The sequence below is a fragment of the Pempheris klunzingeri genome, chromosome 3 (assembly GCF_042242105.1).
Source record: "Pempheris klunzingeri isolate RE-2024b chromosome 3, fPemKlu1.hap1, whole genome shotgun sequence".
Taxonomy (NCBI): domain Eukaryota; kingdom Metazoa; phylum Chordata; class Actinopteri; order Acropomatiformes; family Pempheridae; genus Pempheris; species Pempheris klunzingeri.
Window position 1 is genome coordinate 6,735,817 of NC_092014.1, and position 27,564 is coordinate 6,763,380.

The following is a 27,564-nucleotide window of genomic DNA, read 5'->3' on the forward strand; positions in this document are numbered from 1 at the left end:
TTTATGACCTAAATTATTCTATTGCTTGTATTAAGAAAGAAAGAGCACACACTAAGTTTATGAACTGTTGTAATTTGTTTGTTTTAGTTCTTATGTAACATAGGAGGAGGGGACCTCCTGGACATGCAGTCAGAGTTCAGTGTGAAGCTGAGATCGTCACAACTTGGTGAAGCACGAGAGAGAGCCATGGGCTATCTTCCTTTCTTCTCTTCAGAAACATGGATTCTACTGATCACATTTATCTGCATATTTATCATGTAAGGGCAAGAGATTTTAATCAAAGCACATTGTAAAGGGAATGAACCAAAGCAGTTCTGAGTTTATAGGAAACAGTAATTTGACTGACATTATGTCACCTTAAAGCTGTGATTCCATACTCTTCTGTTCTGCACAGGTATGGCAAATGGACTCATGGGATCTTTGAGAAGTTGGGGATCCCAGGTCCCAAGCCAATGATGTACTGGGGCACAGTTGGCAGACATAATGTCGTATGTAAATCTTTAAACTTAAATAACTTATTTAAATATTTTTTTTGTCATTTGAATTTAAAAATACAGACTTAGTTGATAAGGATACAGACAATGACGTACTTTAGAGATGAAAATGTATTCTGTGTTATCAGGTTTACTACCTCGATGACTTGGAGTGTGTTCGGAAATATGGGAAAGTATGTGGGTGAGTCTATGTGTATATATGTATATATGTGTATGTATGTATACACACACACACACACACACACGTATGCTCTTTATGGAAAGTGTCCTGAGATAAGACTGTTATGAATTGCTGCTATGTGTATATACACTGTTGCCCATAAAGTTGGAATAAAATGTTTTCTACCTCTTCTCATGAAATGATTGTGACAATGTGATTTATTCTTGATAAATAAAGTGTATATCTTCTCAACTTTATTGATCAAACTCTTCCAAACATATCACAGTGAAAGTGAAACCACAATTAACCTTTGCAAACTGTGTATTCAGGCTTTAACAAAATTGGGGGTATTGAACAATTATTCCAACTTTATGGGCAACAGTGTATATATACACATAGCAGCAATTCATAACATATATAACAAATGGGATAACAAATAACCCATGAGTCATATATATATATATATATATATATATATACACACACACAAACTTTCCATAAAGAGCAGGTCTAGACCAAACTCTTTAATTAAGTGAGAGACCCAATGACTCAAGAATTATAATATATACATATATAATTTATTATTTAAGATGATAATAATGTAATATATCTGAGAGTTTTATACTTTATGCCAATATGTAAATGTGTGTTTGTTTAAATGTCCAGTACGTATGAGTTCATGAAGCCCATGCTGGTTGTGATGGACCCTGACATGTTGAAAACCATCCTGGTGAAGGAGTGCTTCACTTACTTCACCAACCGACGGGTGAAAACACACTACATGAACACTGAATAGAACAAAAGACAAGAGAGTGTAGCACAAAAGAGAAAACAGATCCTTTGGTCATTGATTATATGGACTATTGCTGCCTTCAAATGCAACTTTTAGTGTGAACTACTTGCAAACTGAACTAACACATTAGTAAGGGACACTGTACAGCAAGCTGGTCATTATTGCAAAATGAACCCCAACAGGGCGATGCAGGACCCTGAGGAGAAGGACCACTTCAGGATGATTCATGAGCCCTCTGCCTCGGTTCCTGCATCACTTGGTCCGTGTGCGTTTAGCAATAATGGCCGCCAAACACTGTACATTATCCCACTTAATGCATGGCTTTGTTCTAAAGAAATCAATTAATCTAGAATAATTTTATCAATTAAAAAATTATTTTATTGCCTCCACTATCAGAACTGCGTCCCGAGCAATGGTCTGTTATACAGAAATATCAGACTGCAGAATTGACTAATCGGCATCGAGTATTTAACAAAGGTGTGTAATAAAACATGTTCATGTTCTGGGTTGGATTAGTGGGCTGACAAACCAGCAGACTGACACTGACATCCCCAGGGCTACCACTAGTTCAGCTAAAACATATTGCAAACCAAGAATAATCTGCTACACAACTCATCTGAATGGCATTAAAATGTGGGAAATCTTGAGGATGAGACTTGTGTTATTCTTTGTTTTTCTTATGGCGAACAAATCTCATGAAAACACCCAAATCCACAACCTCTCAATACTGTTTGACTTCCCTTCGCTGTCTGTATCATTCAGTGCTTCAGCTGGGCACTGAAGTTTTTACCAGCCTTTACTCAAACAGGAGTAAATAGCTCTGAATTAATACACATTTGGTGCTGTGAGTATTAACAGCATCATAAAACAAAATAAAACCACAGTGCTCACAGTGTGGCCCATTGACATGTTTTTAATAATTTTTGGGCATCAATGTAGCTCGATGGCACAAAGGAATAAACTGCACCAGACAATATTAGAAGTACTAATGCATTATGAGTTTTGGTCTGTGAGAAAATTTTAGAATATCACCAGAAGAATCACTTAAAGCTCCATGTAATATCTTGTCCCTAATAGAAATATTACCTTTTTCTAACCAGTGTGATGGACTACTACAGGATGTAATTAAGCATTGGCGTCAGGCAGCACGTCTTTACTGTTAAATGTCATGAAAAATACAACAAACAGCAGAACAAGCAAATTCTTTGTCCAGAGTGCTACTATTAAATTCTGTTAATGTGTACAATTGTAACCCACAAACACGTGTGCTGCCCCTCTTAGAACCTCCGTCTGAATGGGGATATCTATGACGCAGTGAATTTGGCTGAGGATAATCAATGGAGACGGATACGTAACATCCTCACCCCCTCCTTCACCACTGGCCGTATAAAAGAGGTAGGACATATCAACTCTTTTCAGCTCATACTTGAGTAGATTGAAGATAAATATATATTGTATATATGTATATATGTGTGTGTGTGTATATATATAGATATATATAAATATTCATCCTTCATGTACCTCTGTTCATTTTGCACTTTTTTCTTTGTCTAAGATGTTTAGCATCATGAGACATCATTCCAGCAAACTGGCAGCCTGCATGCAGTCCAAGGCACACAATGATGAAGTTATCCGTATGAAAGAGTCAGTAATACCTTGCTATATATGGTTTCTAAATATTACCCTCCATGTGCTTGTTAATGACAAAACACCTCCCAAGATGGCCACACAAAAGCCAGTTGTGAGTTTAAGAGTACAAACAGTACAAATAGTACAATTGTAGGGATGCTTTTCTGTGGTTGTAGTAATGAAGAGAGTAGTCCAAGGTTCATTCAAGAAGTTTATGTAGGTTTACGAGCTCGGAGTCTAACATCACAGGCATAGATGAGACTAAAGAACACAGAGCAAAGCTTTCACATATATATAGGATTCCACAAGCAAGATCTGGTTTCAGGTATGTGAGGGGGTACCCCAAAGATGGACTTAACCTTTACATGTGCTGACCATCGTCCAGACAAAGTGGAGTCAGGAAGATAGAATGCTGACTTGAGAGGAACGTGTATGTTATCTAGGACACATGTCCCTACAGCATGTTACATGAAAAAGACATTCTAACAACTATCAACCTTCTCAGCAAGAAAGCAAATAAGTGTATTTAAAAAACAAAACAAAAAAACAGAAGCTTTAAGAGATTAAAATAGAATAAGTATTTTTCATTTGATTTCAAATACGTTGTCATTTCAAACTGTGATCCACAGTTAAAACCTCCATTTCACAGTTGACAAAACTGAAATTAGTAAATTATTTCATAACCTTTTATTATTTTGGTACCTACTTATATTTTAGTATATTCTGGCGTACACTTCTTTCCATCCTCATTCCAGGTTCTTATTGGTGGCAGAGCGACGATTCAATAAGTGACAAACCTTCTTTAGATTAGCTGCACACCTTCATCGCCCCAAAATATGAAACATATTATACAAATCATATGAAAATGGATGTAGAGATGGAAATAGACAAAAACTGTCTAATCCTAATAATCCCATCCCCACTATTGAGGGGATGGGATTGTTCTCTAAATCATATGGTTATCTTTTTCGATATATTACAGATTATATCTACAAAATGAACTATATCTATATCTATAAAATAAAAGAACCTAATTAAAGTTTTTTTAAAGTTTAAAGATTTTGTGAGATCTGCAAAATTGAAATTGCAATATACACAAAGGCTGATCTAAATCAAATGTCAAATTTCAGTATTTATAAATATTTCTCATATGGTTTCCTTGCTGTGTGTCTTTTTTTGCAAACATTAGTATATGTGCTCAATAACTTCACCATGTCATTCCTATACAATGTCCTTAAAACAAACATGATGAAATCTCCCACCTGTGGTGCTGCCGACAACCATTGATCTGCGATGTGTCTAATGTGTGTATTCCAGCTTCTTCGGAGCCTACAGTATGGACGTGATGGCGAGCTGCGCCTTCAGTGTGCATGTGGATTCAATCAACAACCCCTCAAATCCCCTGATCACCCACATTGCAAAGCTCTTCAAATTCTCCACATTACTTTATATTTTCCAAGGTACATCCATGACACCTTTTCTTTCCTTATATGGATGTAAACAGCCATGTTTTAGGACTAAAATGAGAAATGTTACCTGGTTTTTCTTCTCAGGGTGTTTTCCCATATTTCTTCCTCTGTTGGAGCTGCTCGGTTTCTCCTTCTTCCCTAAGGCCTCTACTGATTTCTTTAAAACCGTTGTGGAGAAGATCAGATCAGAACGCAGTGGGAGCTCACAGCAGGTCTGGACAAAACACAGAAATATGGATAAAATCTTCTGTCACAGTATATACTGTATATCAAGACAATTCATAGACATTTCCATTTATTCAATAGAGAAAGCATTAACAAATAGTTGACTAAACAATCTCATCACGAATCTTAATTTTGAAGGTGTTTGAAGCTATTTTGATCCTATCCCAAGATTTTCATCTGCAAATGCAGTCAGCCCAGTTACTATGAAAACGTAGATATAAGTGACATAAGATATAAGTTTAGTAAGCTATATAAGGACTTCCTGTCTATGTTGGCCTAAAAATGTGTTTCAAAATTCATTCTTGAAGTTTCTTGACGAATGTTGTTTCCATGGTCAAGAATGAACTTTGAAACTCAACCTTGAAGGCAGCATGGATGAGAAGCCTTTAAGGTCCTCAGAATAAAAGGAAATCTCATATTCCTATGACAACTGGGGAGACACCAGTTGCTGATGTCATATGATTGAAAGCTCCAGATAAGATATAAATTCAACCTTGAGGAAATAATCTTTTGTCAATTGCTGTTTAAAAATTTAAGAAATAATTTTTAAATCCAACAGTTACTGATAAAATAACAAACAAACAAACAAAAAACAAAAGCCTATGAATCTGCCATCTCATGGTATGCAGTATCTTGTCAGACAGCAGCATTATCTCACCTGTTTTCAGAATTCAGAAGATTTCCTTCAAAATATGATCAACTCTCAGACTGCCAATGATCCCAAGAAAGAAAAGCAGAATAAAGGTAATCATACAGCTACGTCACACACACACACCCAGAGGCACACATTCGCATGGATTCACACCAAAGCTCCTTCCATGTCTCTCCCTGACAGGTCTCACCGATCACGAGGTAATTTCTCAAGCGACAATGTTCGTGTTTGCTGGTTATGAGACGAGCGCCACCACCCTCGTTTTCTTGGCCTACAATTTGGCCAGAAATCCTGAAGTCATGAAACTCCTGCAAGAGGAGATAGACTCCACTTTCCCTAATAAGGTAGAGCAGGAGCTGCCGGTACAGGAGTCATTCTCTCCATTTCATTGATGAAACTACAGTTTTCCAAATCCAAATAGTGTTTAATCAAACATCTCAATAGGGTCTGGTCCAATATGAAGCTCTGATGCAGATGGAGTACCTCGACAGTGTGGTCAATGAGTGTCTGAGGTAATGATGACTTCTAATAATCTAACTAATAAAGGAATATCTTATCTTATCTTATGAACAGATTGATGGTATGATATAAGAACATGTTTTGATATAATAACATATTTTCATAGAAACTATGGGAATAAAGGGGATAAATGATAATTAAAAAAATCTATTTTAAGGCAATTTTTGTTATGTTAACACTGAATTAAATGACAAATTGATTAAATGAATAAATCATAGCACCAAACCTACCCAGCATGATTTTATAAGAGCTAAAAGCTAGAGTGTGCTGAGTAGCACTAAAAAGGAAGAACAGCCAAGGCTGATGGGAATGTCATTAGGTCTGCGGGCATTTGATCATAAACCAAAGTGCAGTACAAATAAAAAAATGATCACATGATAGCTCTAAAAGAAAAGTCAGGGTCAATCCATCCGATATTTGGCGAGGTGTTTTAGTTTAGACCACAACATTACCGTTCCTGCAGCCATGCTGGCAAGTGCATCTCTCCACAATATTCACACTTTTTAAAATGTGAAACAGTCAGAAGGGTTTAAAAGCTTCTCAGCCATAGGAACAATAGCAAAATTCACACATTCTACAGCAACTAAAACTAACTGTGTTCCTATAATGCTAGTGTTTAAGTCTGAGGTAGTTTGGACTGATGGTTTAGCCTGACGACGCTACAGAGTATTAAAAAATATTCTTGTTTTGTTGATAGGCTCTACCCTCCAGCTGGTCGTCTGGAGCGAGTGGCCAAAGAAACTGTTCAGGTCAAAGGAATCACAATCCCAAAGGACATGCTGGTTATGGTTCCGGTCTTCGCTCTGCACCGCGACCCTGAGCTGTGGCCAGAGCCAGAGGAGTTCAGACCTGACAGGTAGATGCCACAGTGTGCATGTGTAAATGTGTGTACAATGTTACTGCAAAATTAAGCTCTAACGATTCTCCAAAGCAACTTCTTATGATTTCCCACTGCAAATTATACTATTTGTTTGTCCAGAACAGCTTTGAATGACATCTAATAGAGTGGTACATGCATTACTAAAATGAATTAACTTCATCATTTTGTAAATCAGATTTTAATTCATTAGTTAATTTTACAGTGAAATGTAATAACATTTCTTGCTTTGTTGCTGTGTTGTTTGTCAAGATTTAGTAAGCAGAACAAGCAGAACATCAACCCATACACTTACCTGCCATTTGGGGTCGGACCAAGGAACTGTCTGGGGATGAGATTTGCTCTGGTGATGATAAAGCTGGCCTTGGTGGAAATGCTGCAGAACTACAGCTTCTCAGTCTGCAAGGAGACAGAGGTGATTATACTTAAATGACATACTTATGTGGACATGGTCTACATAACAGGCAAGATTTTCACTGAGGAAGAGTTTGTGATTGACTGAATTTGCCCACTCCCCCAGATCCCTTTGACGATGGACCCTGAGGGCTTGGTTGGACCCCTAAAACCAATCAAACTGAAGGTGGTGACACGTTCAAGCGCAACTGGGGAATGAATTCATCAAGGCTGAACTTTTCTCTAAATTTGTAATTTTAGTAACTAAAAGCACTACTGAAAGTTCTCTAATCTGTATCAGAAGTTTGTAATCTGTATCAAAACAGACAGTGGTGGTCAATCATGTTGATTTTATTAAATTTAATTGGGCATCATGCTCATGAATTATGAAAATGTATGTCACACAGGCCATGCCTACAAGAATCTATAAACACAGGGAAACAGTCTTCAATAGAAAACATTCATGAATAACCTTCTGGATCATTATTCACAATGTGTACCTACCAAATATGGTGACGAATAGATGAAACTAAGAAAAGCTGCAGATGTCCAGAGGGTCAAAAGGACACTGTTAACATCAATGAAAATTTCTTCTGTCGCATGTAAATTATTAAAATCATTCTGTCATAGTTACGTGTAGGCCTAATCAATAAACTGAGTGAAAAAAGCCCTATGACCTGGTTTTACCTTTGGAATTTAATAAACAAGACATTTAATAAATGTTTCTGAGGCAGAAGTAATCACCAGTCCATCACGACACAAACTCATATCCACCTTCACACATGGAATTTTTCCGATTTGCATGCTTTTGCAATTTGGGAGGAGACACCTGTAAGACACCCCCACAAGTACAGAGTGAGCACAGTAAGGACGAGAGATCAACCCAGGCGTTCTTTTAGTTGTGACAATTGTGCTAATGACTGAGCCATACAACACTACAACACGTTTTTCAAATAAGCCATGAAAGAGAGGATAAAAACAGAGGGTAAAAACAGACAACAGACACCTTATCAAATCAGGCCATGTAATGCAATATCCCATCTATAAATACTTCATGAAATGATCAGTTTACTATCACTTAAGTCATCTAGGTATGATTCATTTGTGTGTTGCGATTCAAGGTTGTACTTTGTTGTGTTGTATTGCACTGCGTCACATAAAAGTTTTCTAATATTTTATTGTCCATCTAATCCATAGAGGAGCAGACCAACATTTCTATGGAACAAACAATACTTGTCACAGGACTGTTGGATTGGTTTATAATATACAGACCTTCTTATTTTCCTAGTGTGACAAGTTGTAAAAGATGATACTGACTCTGGGAGACAACGACCCTCAAAGCTTCAGACTGAACTTTGGAATAGAACATGTGGCGCAGCTTTCAGAATGTAAGTCTTGACAACAGGAGTGACAGGCTGATAACGCACATATGCACAATCATGTGAGTCACCGGACACGTGTGTGCAGGTGTGTCAAATTAGGCCAGAAGGTACCCTGAGCTGCTATGAAGGGAGAGGTCACTGTTGGTGTGTGTGGTTGCATAACATTATTCTACATTCAGGAAAGACAAACTCTGAGAGCATTACTACAGTCGCAGCTCTTCCATTAGGACTCACAAATAAAGAGGTGTGATGTCTCAATAATGTTTTATATTTTATTACCATATAAAGCATATCAACAAAGCTCTGTGGCATTGAAACCATTTCCTGTCCTGGATCACAACCAGTGCTCACGGTGGTGGTTGCAGGATCAAAGAGGCTTGTTTATTTTTTCATCAATGAAAAAAATCCCTTTGAGTCACCTTGTGAAGTCTTGGGAGGGTCAACAGTGAACACGCCATATATTGTCACACAATCAATCAATGCCACATTTGGTCATTACATAACCTGTTGACAACTGCACAACTGTCTCCATAAATGGATGCAGTGTCAGCTTTGAGGTAGGGTTCAGGCATTCATGTCCCGCTCCATGGGGGAGAAGAAAACTCCCAGCAGCTTTAATAAAAACAGGTAAGCGTCTTTAAAATAGCTCCGCTTAATGTTTTTTAGAGTTAGGAAGAGAGGGTGTGTAGAAAAGTGACTGCTAGCAGGTGTCAAAGATAAAAAGAGGCACGAAAATCTCTTTCCCAGTTCTTATCTTTTTGCTCCTTTCTCCTACTTTCTTCCTTCCGCTGTCCTTTTCCTTGTCTCTCCCCTTTATCCTTGGATGGTGGTTTCACTGCGCCACGATCCCTGGCTTGGAAGTGAGTAACTTTGGCTCTCTGCATCTGTCCGAAGCCCAGGCCTTTCTGGTCTCTCTTCAGCACAGTGGGCACTGGCTGTTTCGGCCCCTCTCCCTCTGGCCCCAGCCCTGTCCCTGGTTTCCAGCCGCAACGGACCATCATCTTGTAGCTGTTGCTGGAGGGGGGGAGGCAGTAGTAGGGGGTGGGTGGAGGATGCTGCAGACTGAACTGGTGTAGAGTGGAGGAGAGGTGTGATGACAGGCTGCTGCTGTACTCATTACAGCACACATCGCACCACTGAGGCTGGGGGGCACTGGGGAAGGAGAGACAACACTGTTTCTAACTGACAGTTCTATAAAAACACAGTAAGTAAGTCACAGTCACAGTAAGTTTGGTCTATCTATTGTTAGTTGTTGAGTAATTTTGGTTTTCTATGCAAGATTTATGTCTAGAACTACAATTTTAAATATGTGCCATATATTGCATGATAATGTTTTCCACCTCTCTCCCAAACTCCTGCTGCATAGCCTACTTCTTCCCTGAAAAATTTTATGTAAAATTTTATTGGATAGTTTGAGACATTTGTCACTTTTCAGTTGAAAATGGCAACTTAGTTAGTCTTCAATCTTAGTAGGAAGGGTCTGTGTTTCTGTTTCCATTGAGGACTCACACTGAGTCATCAACTCTGGTACAATTTTAAATGAATTAATATTTAGCTCAATTTGATTTAAACAGTATAAACTTAGGGTGTGCTAACCTGCTATCAGACTGTGTGTCACCCTGCGTACTTCTCCCATAGCTCTCCAGCTCCTCCAACACCTCATTGTGGCCCGCTGGGGATAAAAATAGATATGCACGAGTTCAACTTCACTATACACACAAACACAAATTCAGAGTGGCTGATATGAGCTGCATGCTTATACCTTCCAGTGCTAGGTCTCTGGCATCCCTGCCCTGCGTATCAACCACTCCAACCCAGGCTGCGCCGCGTTGGAGCAGCAGCCTCACCGCTGCACTTTGTCCTGACCAGCTTGCGCACATCACCGCTGTCCAGAAGAAAGTATCCTGGAGGTGGGGGGGCAGTAGGACTTAAAACAAATACACAGAAAACAGATCCCCAAATGAAAACACACTGAGCAGGATGGTAAGTAAGTAAGTATGGTACCTGGAAGTTGATGTCAGCCCCCTTGGAGAGGAGCTCTTTGAGGCCAGAGATGTCCCCTGCATCAGCACAGCGCAGCAACCTGAGCCCCAGGAGCTCCATGGACCGTTCTGAGTTGCTTGTCTCTCTTCTTTGGCTGCCTTCACTTTCACCACTGACCCTTTCTTGCACCCCAGAAGCATCTTGGCCAGGCTGCACCTCTGCAGCCCTGACTCTCCTCTTCACTCGTCTCTGGGACTCTCTGTTCCTCCCTTTATTCTGATGCTCTCTGCCATAACCTTTCTTGCTACTTGAACCTCTTGATGCACCTCGCCCTTTATCATCTTTAATCAAGTTTTCGTAGAACTGCCTGACCTCTTCTCCATCAAGCACACTGCTGGTTGTAGAGCTGGTTTGTCTGGCTGTTTCAGTGCTGAAAACATCCCGTCCCGTGGCAGGAGTGAAGCCTAAAGCAGCCATCAGGAGTGACTGTAGCTTCAGGTGTGGCAGGCTGAAAGTTTCACAAGTTCAATTACGGTCAGTCTAAATAGCAGACCCCCACTTTACACTAAGGAAGCTGTAATACATTTGGAAAAACGGCATATTGTCCCACTGAAAGTCAATGAAGTGTCTCTTTTACTCTTTTTCACGCATATCTCTAAAGGTGAAATATGCATTAAGCTATGAAGCTACAGCAGCTAGCTTGCTAATTTGATACACAACACCAGTAGGACGAGTGGTTTTCTGTCTGGTTAATTCCGACACACAAATGCAAAATTACAGTGCATCCAGTTACATATCTCAATAAGACAACAGCTGACAACCAGCCTTTGTAGCCTGAAGAAAGAAGTGTGCTAAGCTAACTAGCTGTTAGCTAGCTTAAGAGTGGTCGAGCTTTAGCTTGAGTCAACATTTAAACACATGTTAATTTGAGATGGAATAAAGGACTTCATTAAGTAACATTACCCAAGTCGCTTCAAAACACTATCCAGTATGGACAAAAACTCAGAAAATAACCAATTTCTTTAATAAATACGAAGCTGCTTCTAGCTAGCGTTAGCCTCTTCCTTGCTGTTTGTAAACAGGTGAGTGACGGTGAGTGCTGCCACCTGTCGGACTGGAGGCTCCACCTCTCTGCTGCAGTCAAAGTTTCACCAGCTAATTATGCTTCATGTATCAAAAATAACAATACTCATTATACAGAATACATTTCATACCGTGAAAATATTCTGTTTATATTATTGACTCTTCACTTCAGTAAAAGGAACAATGACTAGAAATATTACAGTACAAGTTCTGTATTCAATATATTTCTCATGTTAAAGACAATAAGTTGTATCTTATACTGCAGAATGGCATCCATTAGTGCTATATTTTATTATTATTATATTCTATATAATAGTTGAAGTGTAATTTTAATGGACTTTGAACTTCTTTAAATACTTATATACTAATCTCTATCTGCAAAGTAACTATACCTGCCCTATAACAGTATTTCCTAATGAAATGTAGGAAAAAAGTATAAAGCAGCACGTATTTTAGTTAATTCTAATAACTGCAGAATATGTTTTATATCTACATTTACTCCTTTTCTTCTTTCTGCATGATTCTGGATTTCAGTAACTATAAAATGTTTTACCACTTACATAATGATTTACAATTATGTATCATACAGGTTGTATATTTTTCCAGCTCTGCTTTGCATTTGCTTTGGTATCATTATATTATGAATTAGCATACATATGTTGTGTGTGTGTGAGACAGTGAAGGATAATTTTGTCCCCACTGCTCCCTCATGTGGCGGCTTGTTATTGACTTTTACTGCCTGTGATCCTGCCCCGTGGTTATTATCGATCCTCTGGTTATTTCTATGTACACAAACAGACATAAAACCCTTGTTATAAATATACTTCTGGTTTGTTTTATGAAGATTATTATTTTTCTTTATGTAGTTTTAGATTAATTATTTGCCCATAAATTATTCAAAGAGGGTACATTTTTCTTACATTTTGGGAGAGATCACGCAGACATCTCTCATGGCTGCAAAATATTTATCTGCAAGTCAGAACTGAAGGGAAAACCTGTGAAACCACGTCTCTGTATATGCCTGCAGGGTTTAAATCAACAATATTGATCTCTTAATGAAAATGTACATGCTTATGGTGTTCAATAGCATGTAATTTAGCTTTGGCAATAATGTAACATTAATACTGGTGCCAATAATGATTATTTGATTGGATGTAATCTTGCTTTTATCATGAAATAGACCCCTGAGTGATAACCCACATCAGTAAATGACCATTTGGTGTCAAGGCACTTATCCCCAGACAGCTCTGAGTAACCAACAGTGATAAAACCCTTCATAGATTTTTGGGGGTTCATGTGGAGACAAATTCATTCATTTAAGTCTGTTTACACCTGATTGATTCTCACTTGGCTGAAGGTGAATAAAATGATGCAGCTCACACGTTTAACTTTTGCAAGTATTCTTAAACCTCCTTACAGAGTGAATTATAGTTTTATTTTCATGGCACTTTACTAAACAGTTACAAAAGGCTTGGTTACAGAGACGCATTAACAAAGACAATTTTGAATTGTGAAATGAATCAAACATGTCATGACAACAACACATACTGGAGCAGGAAGAACAACAAAAGTATTGAGCCATGTCTGAATCTTGTGGTGTTATTTAGTGACTGTGATTAAATCCAGTTTGTAGCCACAGATATGATGCAAACTGGAACATAAAAGGTCTGGATGCCAAAGAACCGTTCAGATGCCGCTTACTGGTGTGAGTTTGTTGGTGAGATGAGGCGCTTGAATGAGAAAGCGATGCACCGGGAGGGCAGGTCAGGCACAGGGGTGAGAGGGACGAGCTACGACCACGAAACCCTCATGCAGAGATTTTGTATTAAATGATAAAACGGCAACAGTGAAGGTTTACACTGCACAGAGAAATCAGTGGTTTTGCATGTTTTAGCCCACAATGCATTAAATAAAAACAAAACAAAAAGTCCAGTTTAAGAAAATCAAACCCAGCAAACATGAAGTCATTAATTTCCTAATGTGAATTTGGTCATTTCTTGCACTGAGAAGCTGTTTGACAGCTTTCAGATATCAGACCACCCTCACAAACACAATCCTTGATCCAAGTCCAAATGTACTGATTCTGTTTAAAAAAAGCAGTAAAACAAACACAAACAATGAATAGCAGTAGGCTGAGAAACAGGCAGAACATGAGTACAGAAAGTACAGAAATACTTATTTAATTTACAGTTGTTTATCGTATAGGTTGTATGTTTTTCCAGCTTTGCTTCATATAAATACATGAAAAAAAAAATTTGCTTGGATATCATTATATTATGAATGCAGATCTCCGCTGGTGATCTCTGTTACACCTAACCGTGACCTAACCCAAACCTTTAACCACGGTAAACATTTAACATATAACTTTTATTACAATTTTTGGTCGTCCTGGTGTGTTTGTTATTGTAGACTCAAGCTGTATACACTGTATACTGTAACTGTTTCAATTAAAGATGTTATATAATAAAAAAACAGGGCGAGACGATGGCAAAGATAACAGAAGCAGGGATTTATTGATGTTGAGCAACGTTACTGGATCATAAAATATGAAGTGTGGAAATAATCAGCAGTTTATCAGTTAATCACCAGACCAAACTTGTTGGCTATGGAGGTTTTTGAGCCATGACCAAAACGTGGCCTTCAACAGAGGAGGTAAGGCTTGTTTTCAGTCTAGATCACTGCAGGAAAATGCATTTCGCTCTACCAGCGGCTCAAGTTGAGTCAGGAGTCAATGATGGAATAAAACCGTCAGGTTGAATCACTGCAACTGTAAGAGGTCATTCTGCAAACAGGCATAAATGTGCATTAAAACTATTGGGCTCATCTGTCTAAGTATTTTTAAGATTAGCTCCAGACAGTTACAGACACACACACACGACCAAATGCGCGATCGTAACACACATTTACACAGTGACCAGAAAAATAGCCCCCCCTCATGTGTCTGTGGCACCAAGTATCGAAAACTGTCAAATAAAGAGAATTTGCACAGATTATTACAGCTCTTTGCTTATTTTGACAACTTTCTATTTGACTAATTTACTTTACTTCAGTTCTTTTAGAGTGCTTGTGTTAAACATTTAAAATGTTTAGCTTGTTAAACAAAGGCTTTTTTTTTTAGAAATACACGTTATATCCCTTAAAACAAGGATTTTACTTAAGATATAATTTAAAAAAATATTAATTTACAATAATTTGTAATGCTTCATCTTTGCGGATATTATGTCTGAGAGGTATAGACAGAACATTGGTTGTCACTTTAAGGCCTTACTTTGTGGTGTTGTTTTGGGTTTTCATTCTTCTCTACAACAGAGGATATCTATATTCTGTACAAAAAAAAAAAAAAAATTCACATAATCTCATTATGTGAACAGTTGGCAGCGTAAATCTGTTATGGTTTCAACATATTTCAAATCGTTAACAACAAAATCATTTGTTGTTAATGCTGCTTACCTCTCTAAACATGCAAAACCACTGGTATGGTCATTCAAAAGCAACAACTGGAGCTTCACAGGAGTTCTGTTATTATAGCATCTCACTAATGGTATTTACTGATGTGTCTGTTTCTGTCCCCAGTCTGTGTGAATGTCTGGCCGCAGTGAGGGCAGGAGTACGGCCTCTCTCCCGTGTGTATCCTCATGTGAACATTCAGTTTGTCTTTACTGATGAAGCGCTTGCTGCAGCAGGTGCATGCGTACGGTTTATCCCCCGTGTGATAGCGCTGGTGCATCTTCAGCTCCGTCATGCGACCGTAAGTCCTGCCGCACTCGGGACACTCGTAGCTGGGCCGCACCTCCATGTGCTGCCTGCTGTGCAGCCGCAGCCCGCTGGACGACCTGAAGCTCTTGCTGCACTGTGAGCACTGGAAGGGTTTCTCTCCGGTGTGGATGTGCACGTGGAGCTTGAGGCTGGCGGCCGAGGGGAAGCCGTTGCCGCAGATGGAGCAGAGGTGAGGCCTCTCCCCCGTGTGGATGCTCAGGTGCTTCTCCAGCTTGTTCTTGTTCAGGAAAGTCCTGCCGCAGACGGGGCAGTTCAGCGGCTGCTCTCCCTCGTGCAAGCTCATGTGCTCCGTCAGCTCGATTAGCGTGGAGAAAGCGTGGTCGCACCGAGTGCACGAGTACGGCCTCTCCCTCTTGAACTTCCTGTGTTTGAGGCAGTGTTGCTCCAGATCTTCCTTCTCCTCAAAGGTCTCGATACAACAGGTGCACTGGTACGGTCTTTCTTCTGTGTGAGTCCGCAGGTGATACTTCAAAGCCGTTAACTGTAGAAAGACGCTGTCACAGTGTGGACATCTGGACTCCCGTCTGTCGTGGACCATTATGTGCCTCTTGTAGTGAGAGAGCTTGATGAAGCGTTTGCGGCACAACGAACAATAATACTGCTCATCTTTGTGGCCTTGCTCGTGCTTCTTCAGCGCATACTCAACCTTAAATTTCTTCCCACACGTGTTACAGGTGTAAGACCTTTCATGAACTCCCATGTGCGCCTCCAGTTCTTCTGGACTACTGAAGGTTTCATTACATTTCGGACAAGTGCCATTGTTTTCTTTCACATGAATCTCCATGTGTTTGTTAAGATCCTCTGGGAAGGCGAAATTCTTCTGGCAATCAGGGCAGGTGTAACACTCGCCGTTTGATGCTTTGCGGTGGGTCACTATGTGCCGTTTCAAATGATACATTCGACCAAATACTTTGCCGCAATCACCGCAGACGAGGCTTCGGGGGCTGGATTGGACCTTCTTGTGTAATTTAAGGTGACTTACAAGTGCAGCCTTGTCCTTGAACTGTTTATCACATGAAAGACACGTCAGGCCTTCAACCGCATGAGTCTTCTTGTGTGCTTTCAGTTCCAGCCAGCTACTTAAACTTTTCCCACACTTAGCACAGATGTACTGGCCCAAGCCGTGCTGGTTCCTCAGGTGTCTGGTCATGTGGTAGGACTGGCTAAAGGTCATAGCGCAGACCGGGCAGCTGAACGGTTTCTCCTTCGTGTGCGTCCTCATGTGTCTGGCAAGTTTGTTTGGTCCTCTGAAGCGCCTGCCGACACAGATGGGACAGAAATGGCCTTTAGATTTAGTTTTAGAGGCGGCCTTTTCTTTCTGACTTCCTTCATCTTCACCTTTGGCTTCATCGGTGTCCTCATCTTCGGACTTTATGCTAATTTCACATTCTTTATCCTGAGAATCATTATCGTCACAGTCTGCATCAATCTCAGCAACATTATCGTCGCAATCATCGCTCTCATGATTATCAATGTTACATGATTCCATTATTTCTGGGTTTTTCCATTCATCTCTATGCTGGGAACTATGTCCCTCTGTCAGCGTAGACTGGTCTTTGCCATGTGACAAAGTATGCCTGGAAAACGCACCATTGTCGGTAAATTTCTCACGACAGTCGGGACATGACAGAACTTGTGGCACATGTGTCCTCTTGTGACTTTGAAGCTCCGCAAAGCTCCCTAAACTTTTGCCACACGTGGAGCAGACGTGAGGGCCCGCGCCATGCTGGTTCCTCAGGTGCCGCGTCATGTGGTAGGACTGACTGAAGGTCAAGGCACAGATGGGGCAGCTGAACGGTTTCTCCTTCGTGTGCGTCCTCATGTGTCTGGCCAGCTTGTTTGCATCTCTGAAACGCCTATCGATGCAGATGGGACAGTGGGGGCCTTTTAGTTTAGCCGAAGAATCAACAAAGTCTTCATCGTCACTAGCTTTGTTGCACTCTCCCATCCCTTGTGATGATGACGATAAGGGCCCATCATCATCATCATCATCTTCATCATCACCTGCTTTATTGCTGACTTTATCACAATCCAGATTAATCTCGTCGGCCCTCTGGGACATACCTTCATCATTATCACTATAATACAGCTTATCATTGTCGTAATAGTAATTATCTTTGTATCTACATGATTTTGTTGGGGTTTTAGTCAAGTGTGGTTTTGTTTTGTGTTTCGCCCTTCTCTCCCCACGCCGGGGCCGCCCTCTTTTGGCCTTTGTTTGAACAGGAGGGTCTAAATCTCCAATGTCCACGCTGACCTCGTGAATACCAAGCAGTTCAGATTCACTTAAAGCAGATTCAACCTCTTTACCAATAACTAATGCTTTTTTCAAGGTTAGAGTTTCCCGCTCCGACAGCAGCGACTCTTTGACCTGTGGGCAGTTTGTATTCTCGATCAGCTGATCCAAAATAAGTTTGTCTTGTAAGTCTCCATAGTTGCAAGGCCTCAGCAGTTGTTCTAACGCAGACACAAACTGAACGACAGTCTCTCCAGGCAGCTGAGCCCTCTGATGAAATTTAAGGCGGTACATCTGAGAGGTGTGATCGGAGGTGAAGTAAACAGTCAGCGCTGAGATGGCCTCTGCGTACGTGGTTTCGCTCTGGATCAGTGTTGTGAAGATTCGCTGGCCTTCTGGGCCAAGGCAGTTCTGTAAGAGCAAACGCTTACTCGAGTCGATGAGCTCGTTTTCACCGATTGCTTCAATGTAGTGTTCAAAGGCTCTCAGCCACTTATGCCAAAACATGGTTGGTTCACCAGGGACAGGCAAGAAAGGCGGAGGTGGGGAGAGGATTATCAGTAATGGCTGTGGGAGTGGCTCTGAGGAGAAGTCCTGTTTCATCACCTCCTCATCTACTTCTTCAGTCACTTCACCCATCGCTGTTTTTTTTTTTTTTTTTTATTAACGAGGCAAATTTTATTTCTTTGACTCAAGTACGAGTCACTGAATTAACATGTTCACCCTCTTTGGTCCGTGTTCAGGCTCCGGATGCTTCATCTCACTCAGATCAGTCCATCAAAACTGTGGAAGAAACAAACACAAATATACAAATATATAACATTGAAATATACACGCTGAAATATACACAGTTTATTAGGTGCACCTCGCTAGAACTAAAGCAGTTTAGTGCAACAGCTCTGCAGTAAATGGTAAATGGTCAGCTCAATGAAAAAACAAACTGAAAGAGTTGCTGTAAATATATACCACCTTTCTAGTCTTTTTGACCACTCAAAGCTTCGTAACATTACATTCACCACACTAACCTGACATCAGGAGGAAACTAATCATTCACACTCACTCACACTGAGCTGAGCCTCAGCTACCCCTCCTTCATGAAAGTTACAATGCTCAGTTTTTGCTGAAACTGTTATAGAGAGCTGGTGATTTTACTGTGTTTTCAGTTTAGACGATGTAGTTTGTGGTGGTGTTGAATTGTAGTGTGTTATACTAAGATTTTGTCCATTCATATCAATGAGGGTTGGCTAAATAACACCAACGCCTCTCTGGAAAAGTAAACTTGAAGCACATCCATATAAATGTGGGGAAATGATGGGTAGAATGATCGAAACTGATGCGGCAGAGCCCGACACATCCAAACTTTTAGTCTGCAGTACAATGTCATGTGATGTATAAGCTGGCAGATAAATAAAACAGAAAAAATTATATGTCAAGTCTACAGCATGGGCAGAAGTTTTGCATCTCTTTTGTGTTAAGACTCACAGTTTGGAAAGAATTTAAAACAGTTTTTCATTGATTATCAATAAACAAAGCTCCTTCATGACAGGCAAGTACAACCAGAATTCAAAACTTGTTCAAATTTGCCTGAATTCACATTTTCCAAACCTGCATCAAACAGCTTAATGGAAAAAGCAGCTGAGGTCACTGACCCGACAGACTCTGACTTTTGGAAAATAAACAAGTAGTGCGAGATCAGGACGTTACCTCACAGAACCACAATGTTGGTTGAGGGGAAAATATTCAACAAATATCACTACTCATGTTTGCAGTGATACATTTACTCAAGTGCCGTCTTTAAGTACAATTTTGTGACACTGAGTACTTGAGTGTTTCCATGTAATGCTGCCGGTGTTTCTCCTGGATGGAGTTGCAGCGGTGTCATCTGTTTGTGTGTGTGTGCTCACAAAGTGCTCCCTGCTGGAGGTTTCTATGTTCAGGTAACATGTTACCCAGTTTTTAGATTCTGGAGAACAATGGAGCTCAATGGAAGAGAGGAATAAGATTTATCAGGCTTTATTTCCTCTGGCAGTTGAGTGTTTACTTAGTCTGATCAATTCATTATTAGTGTTGAGTTGTTCGTGGGATTATTGTCTATAAGAAGAATACAAAATGTAACTGACCCTCTTGTAACCCGCATTTGGTTAATTTTATTTTTTTATTCTAATTTTTTATTTGCCCTGTGACCTCTAACCCCTTGACCTCCGTAAAGTCACGGATCACAGAGTCGAGTCACTTCCTCCTTAGTCTCCACTGTGGCTGTGGCGGGGTAAGGTCGGCGTCTCAAACTTTGGCATGAAGCATTTGGAATTTTTGCATGTTAAACCGTCGCTCACGGGTGAGTCTTTTGAAAGTGCACTTTTTAGCTTGTATGTTTATGCATACATTAACTTTATTTATTTGATATTTTGAATGGAATAATTATGTGTATTTTTGACCTTTTTTAGGTCAGGTTTTTTTTTTCGAGGAATGAACACCACATCTCAACTCAACTTGGCGAGCTAGAACTGGTAGGAAACAAACTGACTCAAACTGGTTCGTGAAGGAACCTCTCAGGATTACATTTTTTTGGTTTCCAAGGACATGAACTGAATTTTTTTTTGAGAACTTATTTGTGAACATTTGAAAACTATTGCACTTTGCAATTAATTGTAATTGAGTATTGATTTTTTTTTTTTGGGTAACCCATCCTTGAATGGAGCATTGTTTGTATTGATTGTTCCTTTTCCATGTAAATATTTTCACTAATACACACACTTAAATTGCACTGCTGTTCGACCCATTCATTTACATCCCAGGCTCCTTTAAAAGAACTTCTGTTTAAAAGTCTTCTGTTGCAGCTATTGTAGCCGTAGTCACCACCTGCCTAGCCTACATGCGTTACACTCTCCTTTAAACTGACATTCAGGGATTTTAAAACTATGGTGAAAATTATATTTTAAATTCTAAGGAGGGAGCTGTGTGCAAAAGACAAACCAAAATAAATGGAGGAATGTCATTATTAGACACTCCACAGTCTGCACAAACAACCATCTGATGGCCATTAATACCTCTCTCACACCCTCAGACACTTTACTTATAGGACACCTGCTTAGTAGTTAAGTATAGTCAAACTATCTGTTCACTATCTGTCAACGTGTTGTCTACATAAAATGAGTAACCATGGCAACAGGGATGCAGTCTGCCTCCACGCTGTCTATTGATTCCTGATAACGGACACCTCGTCCAGCATCATCCCTTACACATTTGTGAATTTCTACAACATTTATGTAAACTAAGAAATGTTTGTGTGCGCATCAGAAATGTTTTCACAAACTTTATCTTTATCTTGTGACACAAAAACAGTTTTGATTGTATATGAATGAAAAACAAATCCACATATTATAAGATAAAGCTTGTGAAAACATTTATGTGGAGTCACTTGTGTACAAATCCTGAAATACATTTGTGAGACTGGACTCTATAACATTTAGCTGATAAAACCTCTGTAGTTGTACTTCAGTAGGATGTTAAATGACTTTTACATCATGATTTTGGTTCTTAAATCTGACTAAGAGATTAGCCGGTTACTATGTTAGTCTGGGATGAGAAATGTTTATTGTGGGTTGAGCCGTTTTTGCCTTGTGGTCTTTTGTTTCTGCCAACTGGAAGAAAAACACCATAAACTGGAATAAATGAAATAAAATAACATAAACTCAACCACAAGCTACACGGACGCTGTTAGTGAACGGGTCAGTGTGAGACAGACAGACAGACAGACTGACTGATTGATTGACTGACTGACTGACTGACTGACTGACTGCAGACACCAACGCAGGGAAGAAGCAGCACTGAGATGAGTATTAAGCAATAATAATAAAGGAGGAGGAGACCAAAACTCACCAAACCAAAGTGGGGCACAAGTCACGACGTGTGTGTGCGGACGGACGGACGGACGGACGGAGGGAAGGAGGGAGGGAGGGTGTAAACAAGGTGATAACAGCCGCAGGTGTCCAGACATTCAGCTCACAGCGGCTCTGCGGGATAAACTAGCGAGAAACAGCCTGACGATGTTACAGTCAACACATTAAAGCAAAGCGTCAAGTGAAAAATATATCCGCCATGCTGACAGCACAACAACTTCCGGACACCACGACTGTCCGTCACCCCCCAGAGGAGAGTTAGTCCGCACCACAGCGCCCCCTGCCGGCCAGGAGACACATCACACCACCAAACCTGTAAAAACACTACACAGTAACATCAAAATGTAAAAGTAAGGACCGAAACGTTTTATTTACAATAAAGGTTTTTACAAGTGTGCGTGAGTTTTCCTTTTCCCTCTCTTGCTTTTGGACATTTTCTCCTGTCCACAAAAAACGTCAGGTGTGCGTGAACCTTTTTATTCAAGATATAAACATAGATTAAAATACAAATATATATAAAAAGGTGAAAATAGGTTTTTATCAAAAGTACTGATTGGGTCAGCATGCTGCAGAATGATGCCTGTCAGTATTTATCATATTATTGGATTATCATTAGAGATGCATTAATTCATAAACAGTGTTGTTTTATGTTGCTGCTGCTTGAGGTAAAGTTGTTGTAATGTGAATTATAATACAGGCAACACTGTCAGGGAGTTTAATGGACTCCGAAACAATGCATTGTATTCTATGTGCTCTACATAGCAAAGTAATTTGTTACTACTGTCAAATGAATGAAAAAATGAGTAAAAAAATTCTCCTCATTAAGGTTTCCTTAGGCTGAACCTTGTCATCTCCTAAATAGCTAGAATGAAAATCATGAAATATGATTAATATAATCACATTACATTTAATTACACGTGCACTGACAACTTCCATCAGTGTCTGTGATTATTCGGCTGATTATGTCAGTTATTAGAAAGCTGAGCCACAAATTACAAAAAAAGAACCTGAATTCTAAATATTGTTTGATATTAAATGTTCATTCACAATTACATATTATTAAAACAGTTTTAACAAGGAGAGGAAAAGTTTTGTCTTTCCCTGTCTCCTTGGTATTTCTATGATGTATTTATGTGCCTCTTGTGTTTCTGTTTTATTGCTGCACAGCCAATTGTACGTTGGCCCTGACAGGTAGACGCACTGCAAGCTCAGAAAACGTGCAAATAGACGGAACACAAGCACATGAAGGAAACATCTTCACCTTTTTTTCGATGACACATGCAGAAATGCTGCATGTAGCACAGAGAGAAACACTTCAAACTAATTTTCAACACTTTGAGCACCACAAATTGAATTCCACTTACCTCCGTTGTGTTGGAGCAGCGGCAAAAATCTCAGGGACAAATCGATCAAAACCTGCACAAATAAAACAGCACAAATTTACAATTGCTGCGACCACATGCACTAATGCATCCATGTACGCGGTTCATGCGTTCACATACACACACCCACACACTCACTCTTGCAAACACTTGACCATCATGGCAAATCAGGAGCCCTTGTGGACTAAACTAAGTGTTACTTAGTGTTCCAATTGGCCTGAACCAGCTGTCTTTTGACTCATCTGTCCATCAAATCTGTGAAGCCATTTGGAGCCAATTGGCATGGCCACAAACACACACCTTTCACAACAGGGTGCAATTACCCTCCTAGGAGGGTGAAATTACTCTCCTAGGAGGGAAAACAGTGGATGAAAAGGGGCTGGTGTGAAACAACCCTTAATTTGATAACGTGTGAACACCTTCGCTAGTAGTAACAAGTGCGTGTTGCTTTTGCTGAATTATCTCTCACGTAATTGCTTGATAATTGAACTTAATAATCTGCTGCCATCAGTTTCCGCAAATGCTCATCTTAATTCAGGGAAAAGTGTCACACAGGCCTTTCACACACTGAGCAGTGCAATGAAACGCTGACAGATAATAATTAATAGACAACAGCTGATAAAGCTCCGGTCCTTCCCTCCTGTTACCACCTTAATAAAAACACGAACACTGCTCACAGGCCTGGTTAAAAGGAGTTCAGTGAGACAGTTCAGGGTCACAGAGGCTGTAACAACATGTTAAGGTGCATCTTTAATTCAGTTGATGTAATGTAGAGGATGATCCAAACAGACGTGTTCACCGTCCCAGTGCTAAAACAGACCACAAAGACACACTGTTAAACAATGACCATTTATTCACACACTGTATGGGACTCAAAACAAGCGTGACAGAGTGAGGGAGGCTGCTGGCTGGCTGGGAGGGAGGAGGATCTTTAAATTATACATGAGCAAAACTTACAGATAATTTTCGTTGGGCTGGAATCGAGGTACAAAGTACACGTGTGTGTCAGCCTGGCAGCTGGCGTTGAGGCCGCGGCGCAGGTAGTGGGGCCTTATGATTCAAAGTTCAATCACACTCGCTTTGAACAAGCATGATTCTCTAAAATATCCTGTAATCTTGTTCCAAACTCACTCACTGCAGCTTCCTTTTAATGATTCTTGTCCGACGATCTTGACTCTGTCTCCTTCTTTTCCCTGTGTGGCTGAAGACTTGCTCCAGTGCTGTTTCACTGCTTGCTTTGGGTTACCCAAACTGGGCCGAACTACCCAAAACAGTAAGTAAAAATGCTTTCCCTGTACAAAATCCATCTTAAAAATACAAACATACATACAATGGCACGCTTTGCTTAGCAGTGAACCACAGAGACGGATAAACAGGCCTCTACTGAACATAGAGCCATTTACACACACGCACGCATGTGTGTAAAACACATAAACTCAAACTTGTAAAAAAAAAAAAAAAAAAAAAAAAAAAGCTAATTTCAACAGATTTAAGATGAAATGTGAGGGGCTCTGGTCAGTGCAAGCATTATGGCTTGGGAGGCTGTGGTATAAGGGGGGTTGACAACAGGCATTAGACAGTAAAAAACATGATTTTCATAGAGTCCAACCCAAAACCAGAACATCACATATCGCTCTCAGAAACCACAAAACACTCTCACTGATAATCCCTTACGTTCTGAAGAACACCCGCCCACACCTGCTCTCCGTCCTTTATCAAGTTCAAAAACTGTGATTATTGATTGTTATTTTTTTCTTTTCCTTTGAGTGGTGGTATTTTAAAGCTGAGAGCTCTGTGTTTGTGTACATGAACCAGTTTGTCGACAATAGCTGCTCCCTTCTGTGCCGTCTTGTAAGAATTCTTCTCAACCTTGACGTTCCTTCTCTCCCGGTGGGAGGGTGGGAGATGCTGAAATGACGCATCAGCGAGTGCATGTGTGTGTATTTGTGCACTTGTGTGTAAATACAGGAGACGGATAAGAAGCGTTGTGCAGAAATTCCTGCTTGAGGTTCTCTCCTCGACATTTACACAAACAGACTCATGTAGCCATTGCTCTTAGCTCTCGTTGGAATATGCCGGTGTGATTGTGTGTGTGTGTGTGTGTGTGTGTGTGAGTGGAAACAAGAACAGTAACTGTGTGTGTAAGCACAGTGACACAGAGGCGTAAAAGAGTAGGAGAGCAACACACACACTCGTCGACACAGTGAGGATCTTTGTGAACGAGGGGAGAAGGCGAGTGAGAAGTGTAGGTTTAGTTCTTTGGGGCATGAGGGGCTGTTTCGTCACCAGTCCGTCCCACGTCTCCTCGCCTCGTCCTCCCCTCTCCTCCAAAAGCCGCCGACTCTGTCTCCTTTAGTCCAAACACACACCGCCCCCCGCCTCCTTCATTTTGTGTACGTGTGTGTGTATCATTTTGTGCAGGTTTTGTCTCTAGAGTCAAACGAATGAGGAGAATCCCGTCACGGGGGTGCGGGACCCCGGCGGGTTGGTGTTGGGGTTGACGTGTGTGTGCGCAGGCTGCCCTGTGGGTGTGTACGCGCCTCCTGTGCTGTGCTGGGTGACCACGGTCTGGTAGTAGGGCTCTGTGTCTGCAGTGGCGCACTCCTCGTAGCCGAAGGGGGCGCCGATCCCTTTAAGGCCTTTGGGCTGCCGCTTCCAGGAGTTATAGTAGGTGGGGTCGCTCATGTAGTGGTTGACGAAGGAGTGCTTGGGCTGCTCGTCCTCGTAGTCGCTGTCCGTTAACTTGAAACAAACACACAGCAGCTGTTAGACTGGGACAGTTTATAAGAGAGAGACAGACACATTAACAGGTGGGAGGATTTTAGTGGCCTAAAGCGTCTGAGGCTGACCATTCCCTGTAGTTTAGGGTTTATTTGACAGTAGCGACGGATGAGAAAACATGGGGAAAGGTTGGAATTGAACCAAATATGCTGAGATTACATGGTATACTCCTTAGATGGTGCTTCTAAGCCATTATTAGCTGCTATTTGGCCAATTCAGCAGGCTGAATCCGCTGTGCAGGCAGAAGGTTGGAGAAAGCTCATAAATTTTAGTACCATTTCTCTTTTCTTTTTCACCTCCACCTCTTAACCCTTTTTCTTTTCTTTTTCTACAAGCGAGGCCACATGCTGACAACAAAAGTACAGTACAAGGACCTGAATTTATACTTTAAGAACATTTCTATCCAAAATGAATGAGTCTGAAATAATAACACATGAAACCAAGAAAAATCCACCAAAAACAAGGACTTTCTGTGATTATTTGTTGATTTCTGGTGCTAATATTTATTGTGTGTGAATGTTTGTGGCATCTTTGCCTTAATTCAAAAGCCAGTGGCCAATGACCCTGAGATTTCAAAGACAGGGTTGTTATACTATCAGAGCGTCCCGTTTGTGGTGTGTTTAAGTCCTACTTTTGTATAGATGTACTGTACTATTATCACAGTTACATGGTATGCGTCTCAACTACATAACTACCAGGATGCCAAGTGACAGGTGTGTTTCCTATCAGGCCTATAAAGACGGACAGAGAAAGAGAAAGAGAGAGCTACCTCTGACTCAGAGACCTCCGTGGGCTTCTCAGTGAGTGTGGTGCTCTCAGTGAGCACAGCTCCATTATAGTTGTTGCAGATGTCCTCATCAGAGTAGTGAAGACCGCCTGGACTGGGCCTGGGAGGAGACCTGGACACACACACACACACTAACAATGAATAAAACATGTAAACAAATCCAGGAATGTGTGTGTGTGTGTGTGTAAATGAGTGAGTGCACACCTGGTCCCGTTCTTTTTCAGGAAGGAGTTCTTGGTGTTGAGCGTTCTGCTGTTGAGCTCCAGGGCAGTGAAACCTCCGTTGTCCAGTGTTACTGACTCCTCTGCTGTGGACACGTGCTTCCCTGGGGGGGGGGGGTAAAAGGTATCACATGGAATCAGTTCAGACGAATCCTAAAAGTCAAAGCGGCTCAGTCACTTGTATGGGACAGCGGCTAAGAAGTTTTTGTTCCTTAGTTCCTCTGTACAGTAAGTTTATGTGCAGCCTCATGTTTTATTCATTGTCTATTCAGCTACCTATCAGGCCTGAGAGTGAGAGGCAAATTAAAATAGGATGCATAATTTGGTGCTCAGGCTATAACCACACAGAATGCCATCGTAATTTATCCACCAATAACCATAAAAGATGGAACAATAAAGGAGACAATGTCAAAATCTTAATTTGCTGTTGCCCGCTGACTCCAGTTGATTCTTCCCTCTTGTTTATGTCCATGTCCTGCCTGCACTCTTTCCCCTCCAGCACCCCCCCCCCCCTCTCTCTCTCTGTGTAATCGCTCCACTGCCCAGAGGTTGTGCCAAGGTTTCCGTGGCAACTCAGATTAACAGCTGTCCTGATGTAACCCGCACTTGTCGGGCTAACTTTGTATTACAGATGTTGGCATGCACACAAACTGCTGCGCCCACAACTGAGAACATCACAGGAGGCCTGAGAGGAGAAGAACCTCAGATGGAAACAGGACGAATCAAAGCTTTGGAAGAGTTGCTGAACACCACATCAGACAAATGGACATTTTGTCTGTCCCGTTGAGGAGGGAGTTCGTCCTTCAAATGTTAGTGAGCATC

At 40.8% G+C, this 27,564-nt stretch overlaps 4 protein-coding genes across 4 annotated transcripts in view; 1 reads left to right on the forward strand and 3 right to left on the reverse strand.

Annotated features, from left to right (window-relative positions):
• The first annotated feature begins 180 nt into the window (after positions 1–180).
• On the forward strand, positions 181–7,508 carry LOC139198964 (cytochrome P450 3A30-like). Its single transcript, XM_070827959.1, has 14 exons — positions 181–257; positions 395–488; positions 623–675; positions 1,321–1,420; positions 2,729–2,842; positions 3,003–3,091; positions 4,394–4,536; positions 4,630–4,757; positions 5,439–5,514; positions 5,606–5,766; positions 5,867–5,934; positions 6,639–6,797; positions 7,071–7,233; positions 7,339–7,508. Exons 1-14 carry the CDS (start codon positions 187–189, stop codon positions 7,429–7,431), a joined length of 1,512 nt encoding a protein of 503 aa, XP_070684060.1. The 5' UTR covers positions 181–186; the 3' UTR covers positions 7,432–7,508.
• A 1,337-nt stretch (positions 7,509–8,845) lies between these two features.
• On the reverse strand, positions 8,846–11,548 carry gpank1 (G patch domain and ankyrin repeats 1). The gene is made up of 5 exons (XM_070827962.1): positions 11,540–11,548; positions 10,598–11,068; positions 10,356–10,497; positions 10,190–10,265; positions 8,846–9,745 (listed from the first exon to the last, which is right to left on the reverse strand). Exons 2-5 carry the CDS (start codon positions 11,051–11,053, stop codon positions 9,304–9,306), a joined length of 1,116 nt encoding a protein of 371 aa, XP_070684063.1. The 5' UTR covers positions 11,054–11,068; positions 11,540–11,548; the 3' UTR covers positions 8,846–9,303.
• A 3,578-nt stretch (positions 11,549–15,126) lies between these two features.
• Positions 15,127–21,618, reverse strand: LOC139198960 (zinc finger protein 585A-like). The gene is made up of 2 exons (XM_070827956.1): positions 21,552–21,618; positions 15,127–18,455 (listed from the first exon to the last, which is right to left on the reverse strand). The coding sequence occupies exon 2, from the start codon at positions 18,309–18,311 to the stop codon at positions 15,195–15,197; it is 3,117 nt and encodes a 1,038-aa protein (XP_070684057.1). The 5' UTR covers positions 18,312–18,455; positions 21,552–21,618; the 3' UTR covers positions 15,127–15,194.
• A 3,262-nt stretch (positions 21,619–24,880) lies between these two features.
• LOC139225692 (protein sidekick-1-like) overlaps positions 24,881–27,564 on the reverse strand; it is a 213,790-nt gene continuing 211,106 nt past the window's right edge. Inside the window, exons 44-46 of the mRNA XM_070856523.1 lie at positions 26,726–26,846; positions 26,504–26,633; positions 24,881–25,695 (exon numbers count right to left, since the gene is read on the reverse strand). Coding sequence (XP_070712624.1) covers positions 25,390–25,695; positions 26,504–26,633; positions 26,726–26,846 — 557 coding nt within the window. The 3' untranslated portion in view covers positions 24,881–25,389. The remainder of the gene's footprint in view (positions 25,696–26,503; positions 26,634–26,725; positions 26,847–27,564) is intronic.

Coding starts and splice junctions, on each gene's coding strand:
- LOC139198964 (XM_070827959.1), top strand. CDS start 187: ATGGGCTATCTTCCTTTCTTCTCTTCAGAAACATGGATTCTACTGATC. Junction 3,092..4,393: donor GAAGTTATCCGTATGAAAGA/GTCAGTAATACC, acceptor TGTGTATTCCAG/CTTCTTCGGAGCCTACAGTA. Junction 5,935..6,638: donor GTGGTCAATGAGTGTCTGAG/GTAATGATGACT, acceptor TTTTGTTGATAG/GCTCTACCCTCCAGCTGGTC.
- LOC139198960 (XM_070827956.1), bottom strand. CDS start 18,311: ATGGGTGAAGTGACTGAAGAAGTAGATGAGGAGGTGATGAAACAGGAC.
- gpank1 (XM_070827962.1), bottom strand. CDS start 11,053: ATGGCTGCTTTAGGCTTCACTCCTGCCACGGGACGGGATGTTTTCAGC. Junction 10,498..10,597: donor GGGCTGACATCAACTTCCAG/GTACCATACTTA, acceptor CCCCACCTCCAG/GATACTTTCTTCTGGACAGC. Junction 9,746..10,189: donor GACACACAGTCTGATAGCAG/GTTAGCACACCC, acceptor CTCCTTCCCCAG/TGCCCCCCAGCCTCAGTGGT.